At 38.5% G+C, this 27712-nt stretch overlaps 2 protein-coding genes across 8 annotated transcripts; one reads left to right on the top strand and one right to left on the bottom strand.

Moving 5' to 3' along the window:
• Positions 1–21262: 21262 nt before the first annotated feature.
• Positions 21263–24093, top strand: kdm8 (lysine (K)-specific demethylase 8). Its single transcript, XM_079457290.1, has 8 exons — positions 21263–21341; positions 21556–22041; positions 22514–22686; positions 22783–22915; positions 23164–23211; positions 23327–23476; positions 23569–23661; positions 23892–24093. Exons 2-8 carry the CDS (start codon positions 21595–21597, stop codon positions 24054–24056), a joined length of 1209 nt encoding a protein of 402 aa, XP_079313416.1. The 5' UTR covers positions 21263–21341; positions 21556–21594; the 3' UTR covers positions 24057–24093.
• On the bottom strand, positions 24067–27532 carry nsmce1 (NSE1 homolog, SMC5-SMC6 complex component). Of its 7 annotated transcripts, none has more exons than XM_079457297.1 (9): positions 27340–27532; positions 26158–26217; positions 25930–26060; positions 25584–25705; positions 25416–25493; positions 25191–25337; positions 24972–25088; positions 24694–24820; positions 24097–24587 (listed from the first exon to the last, which is right to left on the bottom strand). In XM_079457297.1, exons 3-9 carry the CDS (start codon positions 26045–26047, stop codon positions 24478–24480), a joined length of 819 nt encoding a protein of 272 aa, XP_079313423.1. In that variant the 5' UTR covers positions 26048–26060; positions 26158–26217; positions 27340–27532; the 3' UTR covers positions 24097–24477. The 7 variants fall into 7 exon arrangements, with proteins under 7 accessions (XP_079313418.1, XP_079313417.1, XP_079313420.1 ...); XM_079457295.1 differs by having other exon boundaries at positions 27193–27526; XM_079457296.1 differs by lacking the exon at positions 27340–27532 and adding an exon at positions 27123–27269.
• Positions 27533–27712: the final 180 nt, after the last annotated feature.

The following is a 27712-nucleotide window of genomic DNA, read 5'->3' as shown; positions in this document are numbered from 1 at the left end:
CTCCCTAAAACTGACTAGACGAGATGTTAGGAGACAGTTAAATAATTTGTGCGTGTATTTATCTTCTCTTCAAGGAATTTTTTATATGCAATATATTGTTTAAATACAACGCAAGGATATATCTCGATGATAAGTGATGTGGCGAGTAAGCAGTGCACTAAAGCTCAAAGTTAAATAAGCCTGAAGAGAGAAGGAAGTAAGCCAGCGGGCCATAAACGGCCAGTGATGTAATGTCTCTAGTCCAACAAGAGCATCATTAGACGTTTGCAGAACGGTGAGTCATAATGAGCATTGAAAGAGCAGACTAATGCCTTGGCTTTTTTTATAAGAAACGATCCAAGGCGCGCACGCACAGATGTTGAGGGTCTCCTCATCCCTCATTTTCCCGCAGCTTTACTGGAAATGATTGGATTAGCCATACACATTTCATCTCCAGCATGTTCACATTCCACCGCAATTAGTCATTCTGAACAGACAGGCGGCAGAATAAAAGCCCGCGAGCTGCAGTCATCACAGACGCTCTTATCACACGAGTCACACCAGTTAGGAGAAATTTACAGGGCTGGAGGTCCTGCTTAGCCTCAGACTAAATGGAAGACAAAAGGTTTTAGTTGTCATGACAATTAGATGGAGTCTCGGAGCCGAGTAGGTTTTGATTGCCTGAAGTTATTATCTGGCAGTAATTAAGTTTGCATTTTTCTATGCCGACAGCAGTTTCGCTCCAACGGAAGTCTGTCCTCTGGTCGGGGCACACACCAAACCCTCTGCTACATTTTTGAGACAAACCGGAATTGATTCCGTTGTCCATTCTCTGTCGGAAAAAATGGGCCCTTTGAATAAAATCACCAATAAATCAGCTGTCAAAATGTGTGATGTGGAGAAAATTAGATGGAGAAGGTCAGTAATGTTCGACAGACACGGTGAATGTTTTCATTGACTATAAAACTATTTAATTCACATTTTACTTTTATATCTATTTCAGTGTGTACCCTCTCAGGCTCCACATGAATGGCCATATCCAAATAAAAAAACTGTGAGAGTAGTAAGAGTGATGCCAATTTAGCTATTAGCCTTCAGGTTTATTAAGCAAAAGGAACCACAAAGGGACTCTTAGGGCCAGATTTAATATACAGGTCCAAATAGTGCAAGAGCGCAAAAATAAAAACGCAAATCGGAGTGAACATTTCTGCAGGTGATTTACCAACAAGGCGCACAAAAAAAAGACACAGGCTCAAGATCTCATTCCAATAATGATCAACGCTATCAACAAAGAACGCGCAAATTAGCGCAGGGTTTAAGATATGCTTTTTTGTGTCAAGTAAAGCTGTAAATACCATTACAATGACCAGCACAAACCATAGTAAATCGCATTGTGTGGTTCATTGAAATACTCGCCTGCCATAAAGTTCGCATCTGAAGAGAAAACTCCTACAAATGCATATGCAAGGTCAGTCGTGAAAACAGCCCTGTCCACACCTTTTCAGCGCCAATGCATAAAACAAAAAGAAACTCTGTTGAGTCTCCTAAGCTTTGCAACAGTTAATACAATTTTCCACTGGCCCTGATGCATTATGGATACTATAGGAACTATGCAGTATTATATGTCCCTGTTCCATTTGGTACTGCATTACAATGAATTTTACAAATAAATCCTTTTCTTTGTCTATACTGAAACACTTATATACATGTATCAGTATGATATTCTGTGAAGAAAAGTAAAATAAAAGGTTTGGGACCAAATTTCCCACATTTCTATATTCTCTTTTTTGCCAGTAAAGGCAGGAGAACAAACCGTGCTCTCAAGGACACCGCACCTCAGAAAGGCAACCCTTGTCTGCACTTGTTACAACAGCCGCCTCTAAAGTCTGCTTTTCCCTCAAGCAGCGGCAAGCAAGGTGTTTTTTTAGGGCTACTTTGTGCTTTTACAATCACAAGACGGAGGACTCGACTGGAGAGCTTCCCAGCGACTTGCTTTCCTCTAGGAGAGCGTCAGCCCCCAGGTAGAGTCGTGCAGGCGGGAACAGAATATGTCAGCGCCCAGATCATACTTATGCAAGCCACCCTCTGTCCTTCTCAATTCACCGGGGCTCAAAGCAAGCAGCATCTGTAGAATAAAAATAACTTTTCAGGATAACAGGATAACTGCTCTGGAGCAAAACACACAGCGATGACACGTCGGTGGCTCTGTGGGCATGTACTAATACAAGGACAGAGGTTTCCCTCAGTTAAAAGCACAATTTTCTGCTGGATAGACGGCGGTTAATCTGTGCAGTCCGAACATCAACACGTGACCCCAAAACACCTCCGCTGTCGACGTCTATCAGAAACGTTAGCTTTGAAGTGCCCCAGATGGTGCTGCGAGTTATTATTCACGCTTGTTGTTTGGGTAGACTCGTGACCTGTAGCTACTGCACATTTTCTGGTTTGCAGTGAGTGTCAACAATAAACATGCGAGGGTTGCTTTTGCAACTTCAAAGCAGATGAAAGTCTCAGTTCACATCAGGCCCCATCCCCTAAAGAGTTTGTCTGAATTTTCCCCGCTTCTCTTTTAATAGGAACACAACAAAGAGCTTACAAGTGCTCTATATTTGTATTGCTGAGGTTTGGTTCAGATAAAAAAAGAGCTGTTGTAAAAGCTCATTATTGGCATTTTTATGCAGAAAATTCCCTTTTATTTTGCTTAATTGGTGCATAACTTATAAGAGAGCATGATCAGCAGGGGTTCATTTACTGTATATAATGATTTGCATGATGGTTATTGTTCCCTCTTCTATTATAACAGGAGTGCTTTTGTGCATTGCGAGACTTTCCTGTGGCCAACTGCCTCTGCTTATTTTGTCAATGGCATAACAGTGCACATGAATGGCCAACAGCGGCTTTTATGGCACCAAAGGGTCAAGGATCACACTGACAGGCTGAACTTCGGTGGCAGAACACGAAGGAAACGCGGGCCATTCATTTCATGCTTGAACAACGGTAGCTCTCGCCAGCCTGCTGTTGCCCCTTTTGTTTCTGATCGTTCTGAGCTCTTTGCCGGCGAAATAACGGCTTACCTTTGAATAAACCTGACAAAATCTGCTTATAGATGACTGATGTGAAAGAAAATGTAATTTCGCTGTCACATTCAGACTGCGGAGAAGAGTTCATTGGAATAAACTCTGAAATTGTACACGCAAAGGGGGCCAAAGAGATTAGCCTGCCTACCCTTGTCTCCTGCAATGTCTTGTTAGTGCAAATGAAACAGATTTCAAAGGTCACTTTGGCCACACACATCATCTGTTCTCTGCAAATACTGTACGTGTGCTTTAGTATCTGAATTTCAGACCTTCTGTTTGATCAAGTGATCAAGAGCGGGGATAATATCCAATTCTACCCTAGTTGTTTTTTTACACATAAAGGAAATATACACGGCAAAATTGCTCCTCTTCAGCAGAAATAAGAGATTGTATTAAAAACATTATTTCAATTAAAGAATTAGTTATTTAGGCTGGTTATTTAGACTGCGAAATTGTATGCATTGCCCTAACTTCCCCTCTCTTGATTGATCTGACAATTATATTGGTACGCCTGTGAAACACTGGGAATGTAATAGGCTTTTTTCTAATATAGCCAGAAAGACCCTTCGTGCTTTTGAAACACTCCCATCCACAGCATGGCCGGTTTTATGAAATAAAACGCAGCGACTCGTCTTCTATAAACAGAGCATATCTTTGTGTCAGTGCACTAATAACTTTCGGCAATGCGCTCATGCTATGTAATGGGCTGGGGAAGAAGTGATTAAGTGCATTCTCTTTCATTTCTCCCAGCTCCGCCTCTCCAAACCACCAAGTCGAATATGGCCGATGATTTATAATTGACGACAGCTCACCGTCTAGGGTGAGAGAGTTTTCATTAATATCACAATGAAGCCAATCTTCCAACTCTCCTCAATTGTCTTCAGATAGCTCCCACTGAGACTTGTTCTATAGCTGCAGACTACACAAGACCCTCTCTTCCCTCCACGAAGCTCACGCCTGATTCCCACTTGCCATCTTTATCCAATCATCACCATTAATGATATATCAGAGATTAATATTTCAGAGCCTTACGTAAATGCACATGGTCTCTGACCAATGCGATAAATTATAAAGTGTATTAAAAGGCACCAGACAGAACCACAGCAACGTTTGAATTTCAAGAACCAGGCACAGCGTCTTGGCTTTCGTTATAAGACACGCTGTGTTGTGTGAGTAGAGTAGCACCAGACCATTCAGTTTAGAAGGTGTCCTGGGGGTTTCTGGGAGAGGCCTAATGTCACTCCGAATATTTCTTCTTGGTATGGATGGAGGACGCCATCTCTTTCACAAAACCACTGGCAAAGCTTCTGGCGGAAGTCTTCCTTAAAGGGATATTTAACCCAAAAAGCTAATTTCTGTCATCATTTACTTACCCTCCTTTCATTTCAAACCTGTATGGCTTTCTTTCTTCGGCAGAACACAAAATAAGATGTTTTGAAGAATGTTGAAAACCGTATAGCGGGTGCAGCTATTGAATTCTATTGTATGGACATAAACCAAATTAAGTGAATGGCTGCCATCACAGTTTGGTCAACATCATTTATCAAAAAATCTTCTTTTATGTTTTGTGGAAGAAAGGAACACTTACAGGTTTGACATGACAAGAGGGTCACTGAATGTTGACAGAACTTTAAACTCATTGTTATTTATGCAAAAAAGGCCCTTAAACCACACCTAAAACCTGTCAACATAAACAGATATGTGACTACTAGTTAAACCACAATGAATCCCTAAGGACCGGAGAGGAAAGCGTACCCTTAATACTTCGCCATGTGATAATTGTAAAGGACATTAGCAGGGCGCTCTCTCTCCCTCTGTTGCAAAGAGGAGATAAGTAGCCCTGCCACGGTGTACTGTCAGTGGGGTAAGTGTGAATGATGACCACAGCGGCTCTCGGCTTAGGAACATCTCCTTCACCCCTGGCTTTGTCCCCTCCGCCGAGTGCTGAGATACCAGAGCACTGGCCTCATTCGGATGGTGACTTCCTTTTCAACTCCCTGTACCATTGCTCACGAAAACAGAACACGGACGACAGCATGTCGACACACGTGCAGTGTTTATTTGAAGTGACAAAACATACGGCCATCTGACATCCATACAGTACGGTTTCAGCTTCACATTGACCTAGCACACATGTATGTACTCCAGCATGCCTTTCACATTGAAATATGGATGTCTTATTAGAAGTGATTTGAAAGTTAGGCTTCATGAACTCAATAAGGGCTCAGGCTTTCGCTGGCCGTAATTTGATCCAATTAAAAAGCTTTGATGAGGAAAACTCCTTCAGCTGTCATTGAGCAAAGATAATGGTTTGGATTTCTGTTTATGGCTCAGCCATTCATTTACGACAAGCAGGGCCAAATCGTATTTAACGGCGTCTTAAACTGATTTTTTTGGGTGGGTGGTAACTGTTTAATTTATTATTTTTTCCAAACGCGTGGACAACGTTAGCTACGACATAACATTGAAGCTCATCGCTCACGGAACAATCAATGACTTTGCGAAGAGACAGATGGACCGTTTCACAACGTGATAACACCTATCTCAGCACCTCAAATTAGACCCATCGCACTTAGTCCTCTGCTGTGGACGTGTCTCCGGCAACAAAGCATCACTAATTCACCAAAGAAAAAAGACAGCAAAACGTTTAAATGAGACAGAAAATGTAACGCATATGCCCGAGCCTCTTTGACGGGAGTCCATTGACTCTGATATGAATGTAGGATTTATGCGGCCATTTATGTATGCTGGGTTACGGCTGAAGTAGCACGGCCCTGTTCTATTACACAAGTTAACACTTCGGCGGAGATCACCTGAGACTTGCCTGACGTTTTCCTTCCCACGCATGCTCTTTCTCCCTCCTACTCTTCTGCTCTGGAGTATGATGAATGCCTGATTTCTCTGAGACAAGATGATAACATTATTTATGGCAATATTTACCAGATAGACACCGGCAGGTTAAGGATTATCATACGACGGCATGCTTCAACTAACACCATATTCTAATGTTGGTGATTAAAATTATACTTAAACCTTAAGCAGTGTCGTATTTCAAACAACTAATACACTTTGTACACCAATACACTGTTTTTCGTATGTCATGAGGAAAGAGTTCGGTTTCGATATTGTTTAGAAAAGAGAAAAGTTTAATTGTGATAAACTGAGTTTTAGTCCAATTAAAATTGTACTAAAAGTTTCTAGTTGGTGCTCTTGCTGGCGACAAATGCAAAGGTTTTTAAAGAGTCTTTACATTTCCAAAGCATTTTATACAAGGCAGTAGTCAAATTTACAAGGAAGTAGACATGTTACAAAAGCAAAAAGTATTTAGGAATATAAAAAGGAAAATAAAATAAATGTACTAGTACGCAAGCGTTAAGGTAGGGTATGCTGTGCTTTATTGTACATAAATCATGGCTTGGGCTGAAGTGATTAGTCGACATTATCTTTGATATTAGTCGACATTTATCTTTTATTTTTGATGCTGAGTACTCCTTTGATCTCCTATGACCTAATGTAAGGCTGTATAATAACAGGGTTTGACCAATGGAGCGCTGGTGCGTAAGACTTCCATTCAGTCCTCCAGGATCTAAGCCAATACAAGACACAGAGCTATGAATAGGAGAGCTGATCCTGAACTAGTAGAGTGTGGTCAGTTTTACGAAACTAGAAACAAATAAAGATTATAGATGACACTAAAATGTGTCATGTTACATACTGTAGGTCCCCAGTGTGGTTTTGAATAAGGCCTCGCAAATAAGTTCACCCTTCATACATTTTGGGGCAGGGAAGTTAAATTCATGACATTGGGCTGTTTGGATATAAATGCAGAAATCACAAGCACACGCTTGAATCGTAATTCATCCAAGAATTTGTTCTCAACAATCGACAGAGACTATTGGGTTCCCATGATTTGATTTCTAAAAACCCTAGGGGAGCACAGTAAATTTAAGAGTGCTTTTCATTCGATAGCTGTGGAATAAACCAAGCACCCACTCAGAGGTGTAGTTAGGCAGAGCGGTGACTGGACCAAGGGTTCATCTCATCAGACAGAGGCCTGCAGTGACTCGAGGAACCAGAGGACATCCTGCCGGGGTTCTGACCTCAAGCACCCAGGCAGCCTTGGAAGTTCTATCCAGCACAGGCTGCGAGAAAAGATTGTTTCAATTACTGCAAGCCTCACGTACCAGGTCCCCCCTGACACTGAAAACATCCATGTGCAAGAGAAGGATTGAGAAGCAACATGTTGCACCAAACACTGGGCCAACGCTTTCCTACACCAATCTATATTCTGCTTGAACCCTGAGATTTCTCCTATCTAGCATCCATCACTGCTCTCAGATTCTCCCAAGATTAAATGTTTGTCCATAAACAGCAATTCATGGCTGGCACCTCCACTCGAAATTTCCACCAAAATCAATTCACCCACCTCTGTGAGCACATCAATCCAAACAAGATACATTTTATATCTCATTTTCAGCTTCACAAATATTGCATGTATGCCATCCCAAGACATTCCGTAACATTGGCTCGAAGTGCAGCGGCTGTCTATTCCTATAATGTGCAGCATCACATAATACATTCCTTGTTAGTTATTGAAGCAGTAGTGTAGGGAATTGCTGCGGAGATTTCAGGCCATAGAGAGACTGAGTAATTGATTAAGGGTGATTTACTTACAGGAACAATGCATTAAAGGCCTCAACAAGAAGGCCAATACAAATTGATGTAATTTCGAACAAAATCAGGTCAAGATGAAGATATATTCAATTAGTTTTCAGCAAACTAGAGTAAACTTTCTGAAGAAGTTCAGTCTGGTCGGCATTTTTTTGCTGTATATCCTGATATTTGAAGCTATGAAAATAATTGAAGAGTGTCGATAAGGCATTCCTTTTTCACCCTTGCAAAGAACGAAAATGCTCAAAATATATCAAGGCCTTAGGGTGAAGTCTTGTCATTGATGGTTTATCTCATGGAGATCTCATTGGAGGAGGCCGGTATCATCTGCACCTTTTCTCGCCCTCTTAGATCTTCCTCTAAATCAGTATTAGAAAGGTTAGCCTAGCGCCGATAGGTTGCCAGATGATACAGTACGTATGTCACAGAGTCCTCTGGATGAAGCCGGCGCTCCCGGAACGCCACAAATGTGTGTGGAAGATGTATGACTGTGCTCTAATGAAGGCAAAATGGGACCCTCAGCCACAAAGGAAATATCTATATTGTGCAGGTTGGGTAGTTATCCCGCCCCTAAGTGTGTGACAGAATTCTGATGGCCGAGGACAGGCTGCTACCGTGCAACTTTTTCATAGTACACAAAGTTCAGCAGCTTATTCTCCTATTAACACAGTCAAACAGGATGTGAAATAGGAACATGGACTTCTTCCACTATGGGATTTAATCGCTTGAGCATTGCTTTACCCTTTACCGTATAGAAAAGCGGTCAACAAGCCAGACTCACTTTACCGTGATGTTTGTGATGTTTCTCTATAATAGCCTTTAGGGACTTCAAAACTTGTGAGATCTTAATAAACGGGGATAAAGTGATTTTTTACTTTTGTTTCTTACCTGCAGTATCAAAATAGTAATAATCACCACTGTAATAATATCAGTGCTAATATGTTGAAAAAACACATTTCTGATTTGGTGTTGATTGATTTTAGGCTTAGTGATGAAAACAGTTTGCTATAAATGCTGGTCTGAACATTTTTGGTGACATTTATCCGTGTTTCTCAGAGGAAGCAAGGTTTGCACAGAAAGAATGAGTTCAACTACTATGCACATTTTTTAAACATCTGACATGCTAAATTGCCGAGCAACTTCTTGTTGAGCGACGTCATCGTTTTTAAAACAAATGACAAGAACCTCTGTATAAATCATTCAGTCCTTGGGTGTCAACGAATCAATCGGTTAAACTATTGCTTAGTCTGACAGCACATAGTGCCCATGGGAACTTTCCTCAGCAGATAATAGAAAACAATTAAATGTGGGAGCTGTGAGGTTGGAGGTAGTATAAGGAGCTTATGGGGAAATGCGATCCCTCAGCCAGCTAACTTCTTTAGCTTCATTCCTGACTTATTCCAATTCAAAATGAGAATAAACCAAATACAATAGCGTCTGTAAGCCACCTCGGATAGAGGTTATTGACTTCTTTCAATGGGCTCCAAACATTATAATGGAGGTCTTTATACTTTACAGTGACACGGAGCGGCATCCAAGACAACATAATTATTATTTGACTAGTCACGATGTTGGGTGACATATTCAATGTAAATGTATAGAGTAGAGTGTATATCATTTTAAAGAGCATTTCTACACTTGGAAGACAAATACACGTTATAATCACAGTTTTCTTCAGGCAGCAGGGCGTGGCCAGCTGTGTCACAGTAGTACAAGAAGCCCAGTGGACTGATGCAATATGATGTTAATTAAACAAAGAAAAATGTATTTAATATCTACACTACAGCTCAAAGAGCTTCAACTAGTGCAATTCTATGATTTCTGACTTTTGGGGGAGCTGAACCCCTGAGGAAATGAAGGGAAATCGGATATTATTGTTTATTTGATTGACCCAGAAACATTTTATTTAGCGAATCAATAAAACAGGTGTGTGTGTGTCCCCAATCCATTGAGTCCAACAACATTGAAGAATGTTGTTAACCAGCCCTTATTCCCATGCACTGGTTCTGTGCCATTCTTCAAAATATCTTTTGTGTTCTACAGAAGAAAGAAAGTCTTTAAAATAAAGGTGCTTCAAAGATTCTCGACAGCGATGCCATAGAAGAACAACTTTTAGCTCCACAAAAAAACATTAAATCAAATCTCATACTTTTTAATAATCTGAAGAACCTTTTCTTGCTGCCAAGAACCTTTTGTGAAACAGAAAGGTTCTTCGGATGTTAAAGGTTCTTTATGGAACCAAAACGTTCTTCTATTCTAACTTTTTGAAGCACCTTTTTTTAGGAGTGCAGGTTTAAAATGACAAAAGGGTGAGTAAATGATAACAGAAATATAATTTTTGGGTGAACTGCCACTTGCTAAATCAAGATGAAAATGTATTTACACAAACAAAAACAACCCAGTATACAAAGTGTCAATCACGGTTTCTCACTTAACCCAAGGTGGTGGAACCAGTCCAATTTACTATTATAACACCATTGACAATCTGTTAAATATTTCAGAGCAAATATAGCTGTATAAAAGATACAGTTGATTGATGCTGTGTTTTCAGTAAAAACACAGAGAGAGCTCACACACAGATTTTTAAAGGGGCATATTCATACTTATAGATAACAGGATGGATGATTTTCCCCAAGAAAGGTTCTGGAGTGGACTAAAAAATAGTTTTCCCTATACCAGGGGTGTATTCCAGAAAGCAGGGTTAACTTTCCCTCAGCTAACCCCTGAACTCTGGGTTGATTAACCCAAACCTTGCTCACTCAGAATAATTTTGGTTCCAGAACACGTTTGAAGGGTAAATTTAATCAACCTCGCGCAAGTCACCCAGAGTTAACACGCGCTCACAGGAACAACATAAAGACATTGCCAATGCAACACAGATGGGACGGTTAGGAACCGGTTAAGAAGCTTAAAGTTTTTGACTGTGAAACAACGTTTTATAAATCAATAAGTCTCAAAAGACTTAAATCTGCATCGGTGTATAAAGTGCCGTGTTAAAAAACATAATTATTGTGAAATGTAATTAATACGTTCCTAAAACTATAAACGCTATTAAATATGAAGATAGTTTAGATATATGTAGGCTACTTAGTATTTTTGTTCTAAGATCATTAAAATATATAATTCATAATGGCTCTCTGTTAGATTTGTTGAGATGTTTGTAAACGTTTTTTACCATGTGTATGGTTTTCTACCTGTGTGTTTTACATGTATTTAATTACATTGCAAAGTTTCCAGGCTGTACTTCAGTACAAACTTACCATGGTTATTCAATTGCATTAGAGGATAAGGGTCTGCTGTGTCATGGGTAAAGAATAAAACGTTAGGACCACACTTTCAAATAAATTTCAAATATTTCCATTTAAATTTTTGTATTTTCATTATGTATTTTTCATGTAAATGGTTTTAAAGTTATACAAATAATTTAAATATCTAAACAGTATACAATAGGTGATCCCATTGGGGGAGTTGCCTAATAAAGCCTTGGACACCTGCCAGCCTGGGACTCGAACTTGCAACCTTTGAGTTTTAAGTCTGGCTCTCTAGGCCACAACTATCCTTAACTCACTGAATCAAATATTGCCTAATAAGTGGACAAGAGTAATGATATACAATTGCTCAATAAATTGTTCTGCAGTTCAAATACCTCACTATTAACATTCATTAACTTTTGAAAATCGTGCATATACATCCACTGATGTTTGGAGATGTTTTAATAAACCTAGTATACACACTATTCAATCAAATACATAAAGCATTAAATTAGTTTAACAATACAAGCTTATACATTATTTGATTTAAAGATGATTTCATTTTGAAAAGGATAAATTCTAAAGTTAATAATAACATTTGTTGTGAATGCTGAATTGCAATGGGTGAGATTAGAAATGTAATATTGCTGTAAATTTATAATATATTATATGTAAACTGTGCTTCCATTCCCACTTGACGGTCATCAAAAGCGCACACATGTGCAGACAACCCCTGAAGCTTAGTAACGTTTCCTTGAAATGAACTAACCCTGGACAATTAACCTACTCCGGAGCAGGTTATTTTCAGAGAGGAAGTTGCTATGGTTACTTACTGAAAGTTATCTCCGTTTTTGGAACCGAAAGTGGAGGTTATCAGCTAACTAAGCCTTAAACTTACCCGGGTATGTCACATAACCAGCTTTATGGAATACCCCAGGAGTATTGTTGTTGTTACACCTTAATGCATCTTGAAGCAGAGGTTTTTACGAATGTTGGCAACCGAACAATAGCGGTACCCATTTACTGGCATTGGTTTTGTGTCCATACAATAGAAGTGAATGGGCGAGTACAAACATTCTTCAGAATAGCTTCTTCTGTGTTCTGCAGAAGAAAGAAAGTCATACAGGTCTGAAATGACAAGAGGGTGAGAAAATAATGACAGAATTTTCATTTTGGGTGAACTATGACTTTGAGGAAGGAGTTTAAAAATCAGCAGGTGGATTTCATCACCATCACTTTAATATGAGTCAAGCACAACTAATAAGATTCACTCAACGCTTCAGGTCCCAACAACACTGCATTATCCCACAAAAAACTTACCACAGCTGAACCTACGTACAGAACGAACGTGGCACGGTTGACGGGGTTTTCAAAAACACTGAGTAGAATAAGTGGCCCAGAACAGTGTTTGCTGTAAAACTTGGCTGTTCTGTCACAGGACATTTTCCTCATGTGGCTGTGATGTGACCAGGCAGCTGGCAGCGGCAGAAAGCGAGGCAGGTCACAGGTGCCAGAAGAATTATCAATCTCTCACTCCCACGGCAAACAAGCACAAACGCTTTCCCTCCCACGTGCAGCTTGAAGACTGGAAAAGCATCCACCCAGGGCATTAGATTCTCTCGCTGAAGAAGAGAACAGGCTCGGCTTAGCACGTTGAGGTAACTGCTGACCCAGTTGGAAAATGGGCATGAGTCCCAAGGTCACACGCCCACACACCCAAAAGGTTTTGTTTGTTCGCATACTGCCACAAGCCATCTTTTGCGGCCCTTATGCCAGGTGTGTACTAGAAAGGGAGTTCTCGGGTGGGGAATGGAGGTAACTGCTGGCTCAGCCGGAGTTACATAATAAAGCCTTTTGGGATATGCGATTATAATGAATGTTGGCGTTATTTGTGAATTTTGTCGAACAGAACTGGGGCAAACATGTGAACGCTCCACACCGATGTCTTGAACTTTATTGACAGTAGCAATGCTGCAATAACACTGTTCCGTGTTAAGTAAAATGAGTTAATTTATCAGTCTGTAGTGTGTGGATACAAATTGTTAAAACCAAGCTCATTTGATGTGTTTATTTGCACAATGCATATCAGCAACAAAGAATTAGCTTATTGTTCATTTTTCGGAAATGTTATTCATACTCGGTTACATATAGCTATTTATTAGATACCTGCTATACTTCCAACTATTATTTTGTTTGTATTCTTAAAATATAAATAAATAGTACACCAAATGAATAAAACATTATATTTACTCTTAACTACATCATGGATTTACATTCTTGGGATGTTTTAAACTCCTTTGTTCCATTAGCGACTGACAACCAGAGTTTACCATTTACTTTCAGTCTCTGCGTAAAACTCCAGTGTAAAGGGTTTCAAACGAAATAGTAAACAAAACAAAATTATGTATATCAGCCAGCTTTCAACAACCCAAAAAATCATTTTGTTTTCAGTTCATCTATTTCTTAATGACAGATAAATCAGTGGGCAATGTAATTGAACTCAAGCATTACTTGAAATACCTGAAATAACTAAGAATGTAAACATCTAAACACGCGAATGACCCATAAGCAACAGAAATGGGTAAAATGGGGTGTTATTATCCATAAAGTCCATATTTACTAACACGGTGCTGAGGTACAGGCTCAGGTGGCATTGCTGGCACACTATTGCCCTCTGCTGGCTGGTCACACTGTGAGTCACGTTTACTCCACCTTAGCAATACAATTCATTTTATTAACATTTAGTATTTTCTTATATTCCATCCTTTAAAACAGTCGTTTCTGCGGTCACCAACTTGTTGACCCAACATGAAGAACGTGGATTTCATACGAAGAACATGCTACCATTCTGAATATGTCTGTTCTGTTGTGGTGTTGTAAGATGTTCTTTAAAGTGTTCTTACCCCCCCCCGTGCCTCATGGGATTTCCCTTGCTATTGCTCGGAGTGTGAATGAAGTCCCCTGCTGCTCTGCATTAGGACTGGCCTCAGTCCAGTCAGGAATCATGTGACTGTTCATGTCTTTCTCAGTGCTGCAGGCAACTGCTGTAGATGTACACCTTCAGAATATCACTCCTTAGCTTGACATGTTTCAGAACTGAATTGCAACAATTAAATAAAGAAAAAATACACATGAGAAATCATAAAAAGATTTCACTCAGGTTTGCCAGATCTAAATTAAAGAAATGAAAAATCTGTTATTTCAAACCAGTGTGAGGACAACCTTACCATGACATTTTTTATATTATATTTATAAAATGTTATATTACCAACGCTTTTTACTATGGTAACAGCACAGATATTAACATTTGGTGGTTCAGGTACCCATGTGACATCTCTCTTCAAATTTGTAAAGCATTAGTTTTATTTTTAGTGACATGATGTCAGGTAAGTGCCATTTTCAGGATTGTCACGCTACATATTCCTGATAAATGGACACATGAAAATAATAATAATAAAACAAAGTAACTATTTTATTTTCTATCATACCCTTCTCCATACATTGGGTATTTTTGCTACAGGATTGTGCATTTTATTCCACAGAAATCCTACAAAGTTTTTCGTCTCGCGTCCTTTTTTGTCACAACCATAACTCATGTTTATTTCCCTTTTTTCAGATAGAAAATGTGTTCATAGATTGACTTTTTTATGTTTAGACTCTATCAACAAGAGTTTATGAAAAATATAAACAGATGGTTCAATATATTCGTAAAAAAATCATTCACCGAGCATTTTTTAGGTCACGTCCATAACGCGAAATGTCACGTCCACAACATTGGAATTGCCCATGACTTTCTTTCTTCTGCAGAACACAAAAGAAGATATTTTGAAGAATGTTTGTAACTGAACAATGGCGGTACCCATTCACTTTGAGATAAGCGGTACGCATTCTAAAGTTTGTCTTTTAGAAATTGTGAAATAAGCTTCGCCTGGTAGCAAAAGTGCAGCTGCGAACAGCAGGTGTTGCTCATCAGTTTCGAAATTATTTTTTAAAAGATTACAAACAGTACAATTCAAAATATGAATCCCAGACTCATTTTCTGTCATCAGAATAAGTGATTTAACGCTGCAATTAATGCAATTCACTGCTTCCGCTGCTTCACCGGAAGTTTTACCCATATTCATTTTTACAGTATCAACCTCCGGATACTTGTGGATACAATTCCTCACTTTTTTCTTTGTCTGTGTGTGTGTCCTCGGTGGCCTGTGTTAAGCTTTTGTTCCTCTAATGATGGTACAGCGAGTCAAATGTCACTAGCACTTGATGCATCTTGATTCAAAGGAGACGAGAGCTCAAGCAGAGGGGCTTTATTCCATAGGTCTATGCAGAAACAGCTGTTTTTCCTCTAATTAAAGGAATGTAGCAGGTGTCACCTGCACCCCAGGAGTGTGGGGCACACCTGCTTGAATTAATTTGATCCAAAGTGGTTTAGACGGGGTTGCCTGTACTCTGGTGGGGCAAACAGACACTCAACACGCATTAGACTACTGAGACCGAGCACCTGCTTAGCTGGAATTGCACAAGTGCCCAATGCACCAGAAAAAAGACATATTTTTATAACCGGACGTCAGTCGATATATTTTACCCAAGCATGGCACAGCAATTTTTTAAGTGCAAGTTTATCGCTTTTAATAGCTCTCCAAACTAAACTGCTCAACCTCAAAAGATCTACAACAACTTAAAAGTATGCATATATTTAGTTAGTTTGAAGATGGTAAAATGTGCTTTTTGCACCCATCATGCTGCAGTTCCGGCATCAAACAGCAGGGGCTGAAATAACCATGAAAACCTTTTAAAATACACAAAGTTCTTCATAGTGTGGTTTCCCGTAAATATACCATGTGCATGCTGCTAGGCCGCTTTTGTGCGTGCTATGTTTACCTATTTAAGGCTTTCCTTTTAAGGGATTTCACAGTGCGTTTAACTTTAGGACCTCCATTTGTCACCACCGCAGGGCTTCTCCCACGTCCATTAAGAACAAGCGTAGATGTTTGCAACTCTTAACCTTTAATAGTTTTTATGCATTCATAAATTGCTTTCAGATGCAGAGGGGCACTGCAGTGGTCATTATTTACATTGACAGTCCGCAGCATCGGAGAACACATAGGGATGCATCCCAAAACAGCGGGATGGATTCCATCAAACACACGTCACGCTCTTCAGGGTTCATTCCAAAGAATCTGTGTATTGAGCCTATTTTATTAAATAGCGAAGACAAAACAAGCATTTGACGTGTGATCAGGATTATCGATGCTCTGGTGTTTTGTCATTGATTGTGTAAACCTTTGCCAGGTATGCATGACGATTCGTCTGAGACAGAGCATGAGGAAATGTTACGCATTCTAGCACACTGGTTCCTTTGTGCCACAATAATGCATTAATTTCATGAGTCAACAAGCTATGACTGCCGGCTTATGTAGAACTAAACAGTGTTTAATTGGATTCTGATCCGCGGCAACACGCCGCAGGCCTGTTTGGGTGTTTTTTTTCTAGAGCACCTACAGCATAATGAAGCCCATTACTCCCCGCCCCCCTCTGGTGGCATGGTGACTGGGTATTCTGATCCCCTGGGATGTTGCTGTTTATGGTCACACTTCACATTGCCCTGATGCCCTGGATGTGCGGCTGGCAGCTGCGCTAATGCCGACACTTGCTGCTGTGGCACTGCAGAGGCCAACTAGATGTCATGGAGGGATTAACCTTAAATTGATTACCAACACAAAGATCATCTACTGCCTGGGTAACATGCTTAGGGTGCAGTTTATTTCTCAACCTGTGAGTGAAATCTCAGGAATGCTTTAGAAACATTTGTGTGAGGTTTCTAAAGGGAGAGCTCAGAGACTGGAATCATCATAAATATGTTTACTAGAGGTTTACTAGAGTTATTTTCCATGGGGTATTGCTTTACAGATATTTAATGCAATAATGCAATATTGCTTTCGCCACTGAGCTCTAAATAATTACTGAATTCTTGAAAAAGTCATTCAATTGCGTGCTGCTTGAGTTAAGCGAGTTATGATGCACATATGTGAACAAATTTGAATCTGAAAACATAACATAAACGTTGAAATGAAACACTATTAGAAATCAAATCTAATGGCAACTAATGTAATGCTAACTAAATAAAAAGCAAATTATCTCTTTGTTACATCCACATTTAATAAAAAAACACAAAATAACCAGTTTAGTCCATAATGGCATTTTCACAATAATTTATAAAATATATTTATTTAAATTTTCCATTGTGAAACGGATAGTTCACCCAAAAACTTAAATTCTGCCATGAATTACCCTCAAACTAGGGTTTCCAAACCTTCCAAAATCCAAAAGAAAGATATTTGGAAGCATGTTAGGAACTGAGATTTCTGGGGCACCGTTGATACCATTGTAGAGGGAATTATTGTGTTTATATACATTTTTTGTTCTGTTGAACACAAAAGAAAATATTTGTAAGAATTTAGGAATACAAACAGTTCTGGGGAACCTTGACAACCCTTTAATGACAGTCAATGGTGCCCCAGAAAAGTTGCTAACATTCTTCTAAATATATTTAATTAATGTATACAGGTTGGAAATAACTTGAGGTTCATTCTCATTTTTGGGTGAACTGTCCCTGTAACCGTAACCATCAACTAATGATACCCATTTAATATACTTGAAATGCTGTTTCCCTTAAGCAACATTTTATATGTTGATATGGATCTCATAAGTTTCATAAAAATCTTTCACTATGTGGCAAATTCTTATGAATTCTTACCAACTTGACCGTTTTTTTGTGATCTGCTTTTGCAACCGTGGTGGTTGTGTTTAGGGGCAAGGCTTCATTACTGCTTTTTTTGTAATAAAAACATATTAAAAAATTCATAGAAAAACTATGTTGTATGTTTTTGTACATTTTATTGAACGAATTGCAAATATTTTAACGAATTTCTGTGAGATCAGGCTGTATGGATGTAAGGGTTAAGTGAAATACAAATACATTACATAAAACTCCTTCCATATGCTCCTGCTTACATAATGTATTCCATACATAAGAAGAGTAATTAAAATCTTCAGAATTCATTCGATTAACAACCACTTCTAACACATTTTATAAAACACTGTCATCATCTTCAGCATAAAGGTGGAGCCAACCACAGCACTCCAGGTGTCTGAACCATGGCCTGCCCTGCGGGAAGAGCCTGAGGCAGAGAAAGGTGAAGTGCTGAAGTGTGCTCTGGAAAACAGCCAGCATGTGATGTGAGTGTTGACAGCCTGCGAACGGGCATCATCATCATCAGGCCCTCGACCTTCAGCACAATCCTTCCTCTCCTCACCTCCCAACAGTGTGAGTCACATTTGAATAATACATTCTTGTCTCCAGCAGAGCCAGTCCAACCTGCTCCCAAACAGGTCTGTACAAGTACAGTGTCTGAACCACCACAGTATGATTCATGTTTCAAAGATCCCAGATAAGCAAGAGCTTGCACCACAACCGAGGTCATACGTGTTCTCTAAAATGTCAACCGCATGGCACTGCAATAAGCTTTTCCTATTGCTTATCTCATGTCGCAACATTACCGAGCATTTCCGCAACACTATCTGGGTTGTGAATCTAAAAAAACAGCATGTAAAATGCATCAACACATCTGTGAAAAATGTGATTGTGATGATTTTCGTAGAATATTACCGGTTTCTGTCTAGACTACACAACTTCACAACAGGTACTGTATGAAAATAAATAACAATGGCCCTGTATAAAACTCAAATATTCACCTTAGCTACACTGAGTTGTGTTCTGCATTCAGCCCTGCCCTAAAATAAAAGCTGTATTGTTAACACTGCAACGACAAAACAAAAATCAATAATTCATCCTGTTTAACATTTTAGTATTATGACACATCATTCATTTGTGTGAGGTTTCTAAAGGGAGAGCTCAGAGACTGGAATCATCATAAATATGTTTACTAGAGGTTTACTAGAGTTATTTTCCATGGGGTATTGCTTTACAGATATTTAATGCAATAATGCAAAATTACTTTTGCCACTGAGCTCTACATAATTACTGAATTCTTGAAAAAGTCATTCAATTGCGTGCTGCTTGAGTTAAGCGAGTTATGATGCACATATGTGAACAAATTTGAATCTAAACACATAACATAAACGTTGAAATGAAACACTATTAGAAATCAAATCTAATGGCAACTAATGTAATGCTAACTAAATAAAAAGCAAATTATTTCTTTGTTACATCCCCATTTAATTAAAAAACACAAAATAACCAGTTTAGTCCATAATGGCATATATTTTTTGTTCTGTTGAACACAAAAGAAAATATTTTTACAGCATGTGAAATGCATCAACACATCTGTGAAAAATTACTGGAGGGTTTTTCATCTGATATAACTGGTTTCTGTCTAGACTACACAACTTCACAACAGGTACTGTAAGAAAATAAATAAGTTATACAATGGCCTTACATACACTGAGTTGTGTTCTGCATTCATGTCTGACAAAGGTGGAGCCCTCACCTAAAACAAAGGCTGTATTATTAACACTGCAAAGACAAAACAACAATCAATAATTCTTCCTGTTTAACATTTTAGTATTATGACACATCATTCATGTCACATATTGACCCTGTTTATTGACAAGACAAGCCTTATAAAGGTCACTCTTGGATAAAAAATTCAGCATCTAAGGTGCATAGTTTATGGGCATGCTCCAAATCTTCTCCTCCATTTTTAGTGTATATCTGTGGAAGAATTACAGGGCCACTGATTTGTCGTTTAAGCGGTTTTGTGTGTACTCAGATATTACTGAGACTACGCCGTGAATTGGAAAAAAAGATGGCCACCATTCTTTGCCACCACTGACTACCATAGTAGGAAAAATGTGTTGAACCCAAAAGAAGACATTTTGAACAATGTAGGAAAGCAAACAATTCTGGGTCACTTTTGACTACCGTTGTATTTTTCCTACTATTCCTATCATGTCCTTTCATCAGAACCACTGATCTATATGTTTTTTTATAAATTTATCAAAGTACGTCCTTATGTCATCGCTGTACTTTTGGTACGACGACGGGCGTCTCTATTTCATACCTTCTCGGCTCTATTTCATACCTTCTATGTATAATGAAAACAACATATGGCAATAACCACACCGTTCACGGCCATTCAAATCTCATAAAAAAAAAATTCAGTCTGCACAACAAACAAGCTCCTTCACAGATCATCTAGCTGCGCTAACATCAGATTTTTCAACAGCTGGCTCTTTTCCACAGAGCAGTCTGCTCAATGGCCATGGCAAAAAACCAAGGGTAAATTACAAACCAAACAAATATAGTCATTAAGTAACACACAAACAGATTATGGCATCAAAGTGTGTCCTAGCGGTCAATGTTTACTGCATATTTAAACACTTCCACAGCAATGCTAATCTAAAAGATACAGTTGTATTTTACATGTGCAGCATCTTATCAAGTGGTTGAGTCTTGTTCCAGGGAAATTGGAATGTGACAATTTTTTAACACTCCGTGGCGCATCTCACCAAAATAGGGAAATACAGTAAAGGCCTTTGAATGTTATGCTGGTTTAGCTGCACAGTTTACTGTAGGTGTCTCGCAAGACATAAATGTAAATACAGGGATGGAAATGGAGGGATGCGGGGCGACAGAGTCGGGGGAGGAAATTTCAAAGGGGGATGTAGATCCAACTCAATGCCTATATCATACATATATAAAGCGCTTTTCCAGCACGGTTTACAGGTAAATATATACTTCTGGTCTTTTCATTATGATATGTCCCAAAATCAAATTGTAAACAAGCACCAAAGTTTAATTGTAACTACTGTTTTCACTATAAAAGGCTTTGGTTGGTCAATGGTTTCAAGGTTATATTTTCACAAAATGTGCTTTGCATTATGTAGGCCTATGTAGAAAACGTTTCAACACTTTAGCTGGGTTCTCACAGACTGGGTATCATATAATTTATTTGAAATGTTAGTAATCTCTAAAAGGAACACACATTGGCTACAATGTAAATAATGATATAAACGAACCAGCCTCTTAATTTGAATGTAATAATCGAGCAATACAATTATGTAATTTTGGATCAATGTCAGGCCTGAAAAGAAACTGATAAACAAGAGTAAAACCCTACAGAACATCAAATAATGCTTCACGAATGCTTTCTAATATTCAAAATGATAACGATAATAAAGTAGTACAGAAGGGTCACTAGTAAACCCGAAGTATATTGATGAAACATTTACTCGAAAGTGCTTCTGTTGAACGGCGTTTCTTGAAGCGGAACGTTGTGTGTGTGATCTGTGTTTCTGGAAGGACATTAAAACTGGACGGAACAATCAGCTGTGTGTTGCGGTAAACATCTCCCGTGCTCTCTGCTTGAACTCTTTTGGTTTTCGTTTATATTTATAACAAATTGCCTTTAGTTATCATCGGATAAGTACAGCTGGAATTTTAAGCACCACTAATCGTTATATGTCAAATATTTAGCAGCGAGTTTTGTTAATGCTGTACGTGAATATGAGAGCGGCATGTTTTTTCTATATATACAATTTCTCTTTTAAATCAGAAACCAGTTGATCTGCTAAATTGTCCTCCTCTGGCTCAGATGTGGACTGAAGTGCGCACTGTTTTGCCCTCGACCATGGGCGATTTTATTATCGAGTTCAGTGACAAGATTGAACCCAGTGTGTTGAATGTTCTTGAACTGGCCAGAGATCAGCTGTACAGCAGACCAGACTGTCCAGTTTCCGCTGAAACGGCTCAGATGATTATAGATTACTCCTGGGAAAAGCTTAACACTGGGACATGGAGAGATGTAGACAAGGAATGGAGGCGGATGTACAGTTATGGCTGCCTCTTTAAAGTCTTAAGTTTATGTAATGAAGATCCATATCAAGCCAAAATCAAAGAGGCCATTAAGACATGTGATATGGGTTTGTTAATGGGAGCGGCCATCATGGATAACATTTTGCAAAGACTTGTTTGTATTTTAAAGAATACAATGAAACTGAAGAGTACCAAAGCTGAGAAGAGTGAAGAACCCTGTTCAAAGGTGAACTCATCTATCCCAAAGCTTTTGATTTCTTATTTATTTGTGAGCTTACTGTATAAAAAAATGTAAGCATAAAGGGATACTTTCAAATTTTCCACATGTTTTCTCACCCTCAAGGCATCCTAACTGAATATGGTTTTCTTCTTGAAAAGTTCCTTAACCCATGTTTTTTTTCCCTTATGGTAAATAGAAAATGTATATAGACTGACATTTTTCTGATGTCTGGACTCTTTCATCGGGGGTTTATGAAGATAAAAACAGATGACAGACTTTATGACATTGGATTGGCCTTATAGTTTGTATTAGGGGAAAAGTTTTGATTAACAAATGATGTTGGTCTTGGAACATGTGTCCCTCTTGGCTACAACATGTTGTGCTGCTTAGCTGTGTGGTTTATTGTATCGTGAATTATAACAATGCAGCTATATACTATACCAATAGAATACTATTACAATACTCTTTCCTAAAACAGAAAATGAAACAGGAATGTGTATCCGAGCCCTTAATAAACCCTGCACAAGCTGTACCTAGAATACAGTGTCCATCTCTGGAGCTCTTCAGATCAGATTTCCTGGATCCTCAAAAGCCCGTCGTCATTGAGGGAATAATTGACCACTGGCCAGCCTTCACAGAGCATCCATGGAGGTACTGTTGATACTTTTTTAGCTTTTTACACTTTGTGAGATTCATCTTATGAAAATGTCTATTTGTTCACTAGTGTTTACTCTTTATTTCTCTAAGCATAGACTACTTGCGAAGTGTCGCTGGCTGCCGGACGGTTCCCATTGAAGTGGGATCGAAGTACACAGATGAAGAGTGGTCACAAAAGCTCATTACAGTGAACGAGTTTATAGACAGTTACATTTTAGGAACAGTAAGATGCTTCTTTTAAATGTCATAATTATATGACTTATTTTCTATGGAACACAAAATATATTTCGAAAAATGTCTCAATGGTTTCTGGTCCATACAATGGAAGTCAATGGGGTGTTCAACATTCTTCAAAATATATATATTTTTTGTACAAGTAAAAAAAGAAAATGAGCTTTTATTAAAATATACGGTTACAAAAATACTGAAATTCTGTATTGACCAATCAGTTGTAACTTTGTTGTGTTGTAGGAGGAGAAAGGTGTGGGATATCTGGCTCAGCATCAGTTGTTTGATCAGGTTGGTTCTTCGACATGCCACAACATTAGTCCGCCTTCACTATCACAAGTATTTTTGTGTTTAAAGATAAGTTATTGCAACTACAAAAACTAAATAAAAAAAAACACGCCACTAGATTCCAGAGCTGAAAGAAGATATTCGTATTCCGGACTATTGTTGTCTTGGAGAGGGAGATGAGGATGACATAACAATTAATGCCTGGTTTGGGCCTGGGGGGACAGTATCTCCCCTCCATCAGGATCCACAACAAAACTTCTTGACACAAGTAAAGCCTAAAAGATAAAACGTTCATTTGGCATTTACTGGAAGTTTTTGTTCTCCCTGTATCACATTGCCAATTTTTTGTTTGTGTGACAGGTGGTTGGAAGGAAATACATACGTCTCTACAGTCCAGAAGAAACAGATAATCTCTATCCACATGAGTCTCAGCTACTGCACAACACCAGTCAGGTAGACCATTGATTGGTTATCATAGCCTTACTTAAAGGTCCAGTGTATGAAATTAAGCGGCATCTAGCTGTGAGGTTGCGAATTGCAACCAACGGCTCACTCCACTGCTCAAACATGCAGTCTGGGACTAGGCATAAATCTTGTCTGGGGAACCGCACTGTAGAGAGCAGAGCACTAATGATGTAATATTAACTTTAAATAACAACAAAACCTTGTTTTACCCAAACCAGGTAGAGGCTGAGAATCCAGACCTGGTGAAATTCCCAGAGTTCTCTAAAGCATCATATAAGGAGTGCGTACTCCAGCCTGGGGATGTCCTCTTCATACCTGTCCAACATTGGCATTACGTGCGCTCTTTAGAGCTCAGTTTTTCTGTTAGCTTCTGGTGGTCTTGATGTGTGTGTACAGAATTAAACAATTTTCCACAAGTTTATTGTCTGGTTTTTGTGTTGCTTTTATTGGTGAAAATGCCATTGATAGCATATATATTTTATTTAATTTCTAGGTATAAAAGTAACATTTAATGACTTGAAAATGACCTAATTGTAAATGTCAGTTTAAAAAAAGAAAGAACAGTGCTTATTTAACAAAAACAAATACAAAATGTGCTAAACCTTCAGTTAAAGCTAATGTCCAGAAACATATTTACAAATTCTTTAATATAAAAAAATCTTCAAAACAGAATTATAAAAAATGTATTTGTGAAACTGAAAAACAAGTCCTTTAATAAAATCTTGTAGAACAATATACAACTCTTTTAAGGGTAAAAAATTAAATCTGTGGTAGGCTCTATTGATATTAGTATTGTTAGTGATATTAGGACCTTCTTGAGCGACGTGTTGCTGATGTTGAAGGGGTGGGAGCAGTGTTCTCTTTGGCTGATGAAGACAGACTTTGTGAGCCCTGAGACTGAGAACGCAGAATTTCTGCAAATAAATATAAGAAAGATTATAAACCTTTGTGAGGTGTTCTAAACTATTCTGCAGCAGTGTATATAGATCATTAGAGTATCTCTGTGATAATGTAGTTTACCTGGAATCTCATGAGGCCAGAAATCATTGCACGAGGGGCAATGAGGGTCACTACGTCCTTTAAAATATCGAGCAACACACGGGAGATGCATCTTGATTCCACATGTTGGATTTTCACAAATCTGGCACTGAATATAAATTAAAATATTTTGTTTGACGTAAGGCAACTTAGTCATAGATTGGAAATTGTGTCATGTACGTTACAAAAGTAACAGCAAGCTTATTTGTAATTTTTTTTGTTTGAAAGCTTTATGGTCTTAGATGTGTTTATGTCCTTACCTGCAGGGCAATGTTGTGGCACACATTACACACTTTAATGAGATCCTGGTAGATTAGGCGCATATGTTGTTCCATTTCTATGATGCAGCGAACACTAAGTGTGTATTCACCATGTTTCTAAAGCAGAAAACAATAGAACAAACAATAATACATTATTTAGTGGTCATTGAAAAAGAAAAAAGATAATAAATAAAAAAAAAACCTCATTTAAAAACATACCTCATTTAACCACTTGTCTTGGACAAATTTATTTAAAACATGCTCGGTTTCTTTCTTCTTCAGTTTCTTGGTCTGGAGGCTGTCGGCACAATTTAAAATATCTGTGGAGGAGGCAGACCCACTCTCAGAGTCTACAATAAGATCCATCTGAAAACAAAATCAAAATAATAGGAGATATCTTACCCACTTACATATTTAGATATTTTTCATGACATTTTTGCTTACCGTTTTCCTAAATAATTCGAGTTCATTATCTGCATAATCAGATGCCATTCTTGTTACGTCAGTGTCTGCCATGTTAACCTTAAATAAAACAAAACAAAATTGTTTAATAAAACAAATTATAAAATGCAAATCAAAAGTGTAAATACCTGCAAACCAATTTTAACTAACCAAGGCATAATACTGGAGTCCATCTTCTTCAGACATGCCCTTCCTGATGTTCATAAACATGGGCTGAAGCTGAGTATTGATGACATCAATGAATTCATCTAATCTATCGTGCGCATAATGTGCTGTAAATTTAACAGAGAGGCATGTTTCGAAAGGAGACTACTTTGAAGACACCAGAATATAATAGTTTATTTTGAATGCTTTCAGTCACAACATTCCTTTAGTTACAGTTGTGTTATTCCATAGTTTACTATTATAGGTGAAAATATGAATAATGTTATATGAAGACATAAACGCACAGATCAGACTGAATGATTTATGAAACTAACTTCCATAGAGTGCATACCTCCGTGAGTCTCACAGCAGTGTTTGTGTAAAGCTTTGGCCTGGGAAGTACTGATGATTCCATTGCTCATCATGGACTGTAAAAAGCGTCTGTGACTGTCTCCCATTGGTCGAGACATTCTGGTGAAAGAGCTGCAGAAAATATGTCTTGATAAACTAAATTGTTCAAACTTGCCAATATTGGGAAAACATATGATGCCTGGAAGATAAAAGTAATATTTATATTTACATTTATGCTTTACACACATCAAGTCATATTAAAGGACCAGTGTGCAATTATCTGGAGGATCTAATGACAGAAAGAAGAGGTGTGTAAAGACCTTACATAATGCAGCGTCATGTTTTTATTACATCAGAATGAGCTATTTCTATCTACATACACCGAGGGATGTATTCACCATGTTGTTTTTACGGTAGCTCTAAACGGACAAACTGCTCTACAAATATATTATCTCCTTCGGCATAGAAGCAAAAGCGTGACAACATCTCAATCCTCTGCCAGCCTCAGTAGTAGAGGTCTTCACGGGTCCACTTAATTCCGAAAACCCGAGATCTTGATCTAAAAGATTCACGGGGTGTCTCGGACACGGGTCGGGTATTATATTTGTGTCTTATGGTAATTTAATAACACAAAATATAGGCTAATGCGTAAATAAAGCAGCGAGCTGAATTGCTGTAGCCTACCTCCAATGGTCAGGCTGTTTAGTGAGAGGCTGCACACACAAATACGTCGAAGACATTTACATTCGGGTTCGAAAACTCTATAGTGCTTTGAAAGGAAGTCGTGGAATGTGCAGTTGGTTGCAATTCGCAACCTCACCGGTAGATACCGCTAAATTTCCCACACTAGACCTTTAAGAAAGTTAAATCTTGACAATGAGCCACATTCTGTCATAACAGATATTTCACAACAATGACTTGGTCTGTTTCTAATCACAACAGGAAAGTAGTTTAACACAAATCATAGGAAGAAACGATGACAACAGATAAACAGTAACTTGTTATTAAGCCGTTTATAAGGATTACCGAATGCGTAGATGTAACGTTAAGCCTATAAAAACAACAGCATTGCAATGCACTTGTTTACGAGTGTTGTGTTAATATACGTTACACACAACCGTTGTGGTAATATACGTTGCACACAACCATGTGACTATCCGCAACATTCAACAAGATCGATAGTTCAGGACTGACCTTTTAAACACCCACAATGTAGTTTAACCGCAACCGTGTTTATTATTATAGATTCTGATTTACTTTGTACCTTTTTTAAATATAATGCCAAAAGACGTTCACTCGTGCCGTCGCGCGGTTTTACCCGAATGACACTTCCGGTCACGTGATACGGTCTTGCTCGGTTGCTGCATAAATCCAATGTGTTGTGACTAATACATTTTAATTTAAATATTACCTGTTTATTATGCATTATGCAAGTACTTCTTATGAATCAAAACGCTAAATATCAAATCTCTCATTACTAATGTGGTTCAAAACCCGAATGACCTCAAGTCTAAAAAGAAAGTATTAAACGTATGAAAATGTATTTATTTAACTGGACTATTCTGCGCTGACGAAAGTAATTTTACATTTGTCAAAATGGCTTCTTGGGGCAACGTAAGTTCCTGTTTCTCTCGTGTATTAAAGGGGCTCGTCGCATTTTTATTTTGTTGTCACATTTTTTGCTGCTAACACAATTCACCACCATTTCTTCTTCTTCTTCTTTAGGGTTTGTTGGCGGTTGGCAAACCAGCTTAAGGTGCATTACCGCCACCGACTGGACTGGA

Source organism: Barbatula barbatula, assembly GCF_947034865.1.
Source record: "Barbatula barbatula genome assembly, chromosome: 5".
In the NCBI taxonomy this organism is placed as follows: Eukaryota; Metazoa; Chordata; class Actinopteri; order Cypriniformes; family Nemacheilidae; genus Barbatula; species Barbatula barbatula.
This window is presented reverse-complemented; position numbering and strand designations above follow the sequence as displayed.

Bases quoted from the DNA above. Each gene is read 5' to 3' on its own strand.
- kdm8 (XM_079457290.1), top strand. From the start codon at position 21,595: ATGTGGACTGAAGTGCGCACTGTTTTGCCCTCGACCATGGGCGATTTT. The intron at 22,687-22,782 runs GTACTGTTGATA...TATTTCTCTAAG, and splicing joins TTCACAGAGCATCCATGGAG to CATAGACTACTTGCGAAGTG. The intron at 23,212-23,326 runs GTTGGTTCTTCG...ACACGCCACTAG, and splicing joins AGCATCAGTTGTTTGATCAG to ATTCCAGAGCTGAAAGAAGA.
- nsmce1 (XM_079457291.1), bottom strand. From the start codon at position 27,354: ATGCATAATAAACAGGTAATATTTAAATTAAAATGTATTAGTCACAAC. The intron at 25,706-25,929 runs GTATGCACTCTA...TTAAATTTACAG, and splicing joins CTGCTGTGAGACTCACGGAG to CACATTATGCGCACGATAGA. The intron at 25,338-25,415 runs GTAAGCAAAAAT...TTTTGTTTTCAG, and splicing joins TCGAATTATTTAGGAAAACG to ATGGATCTTATTGTAGACTC.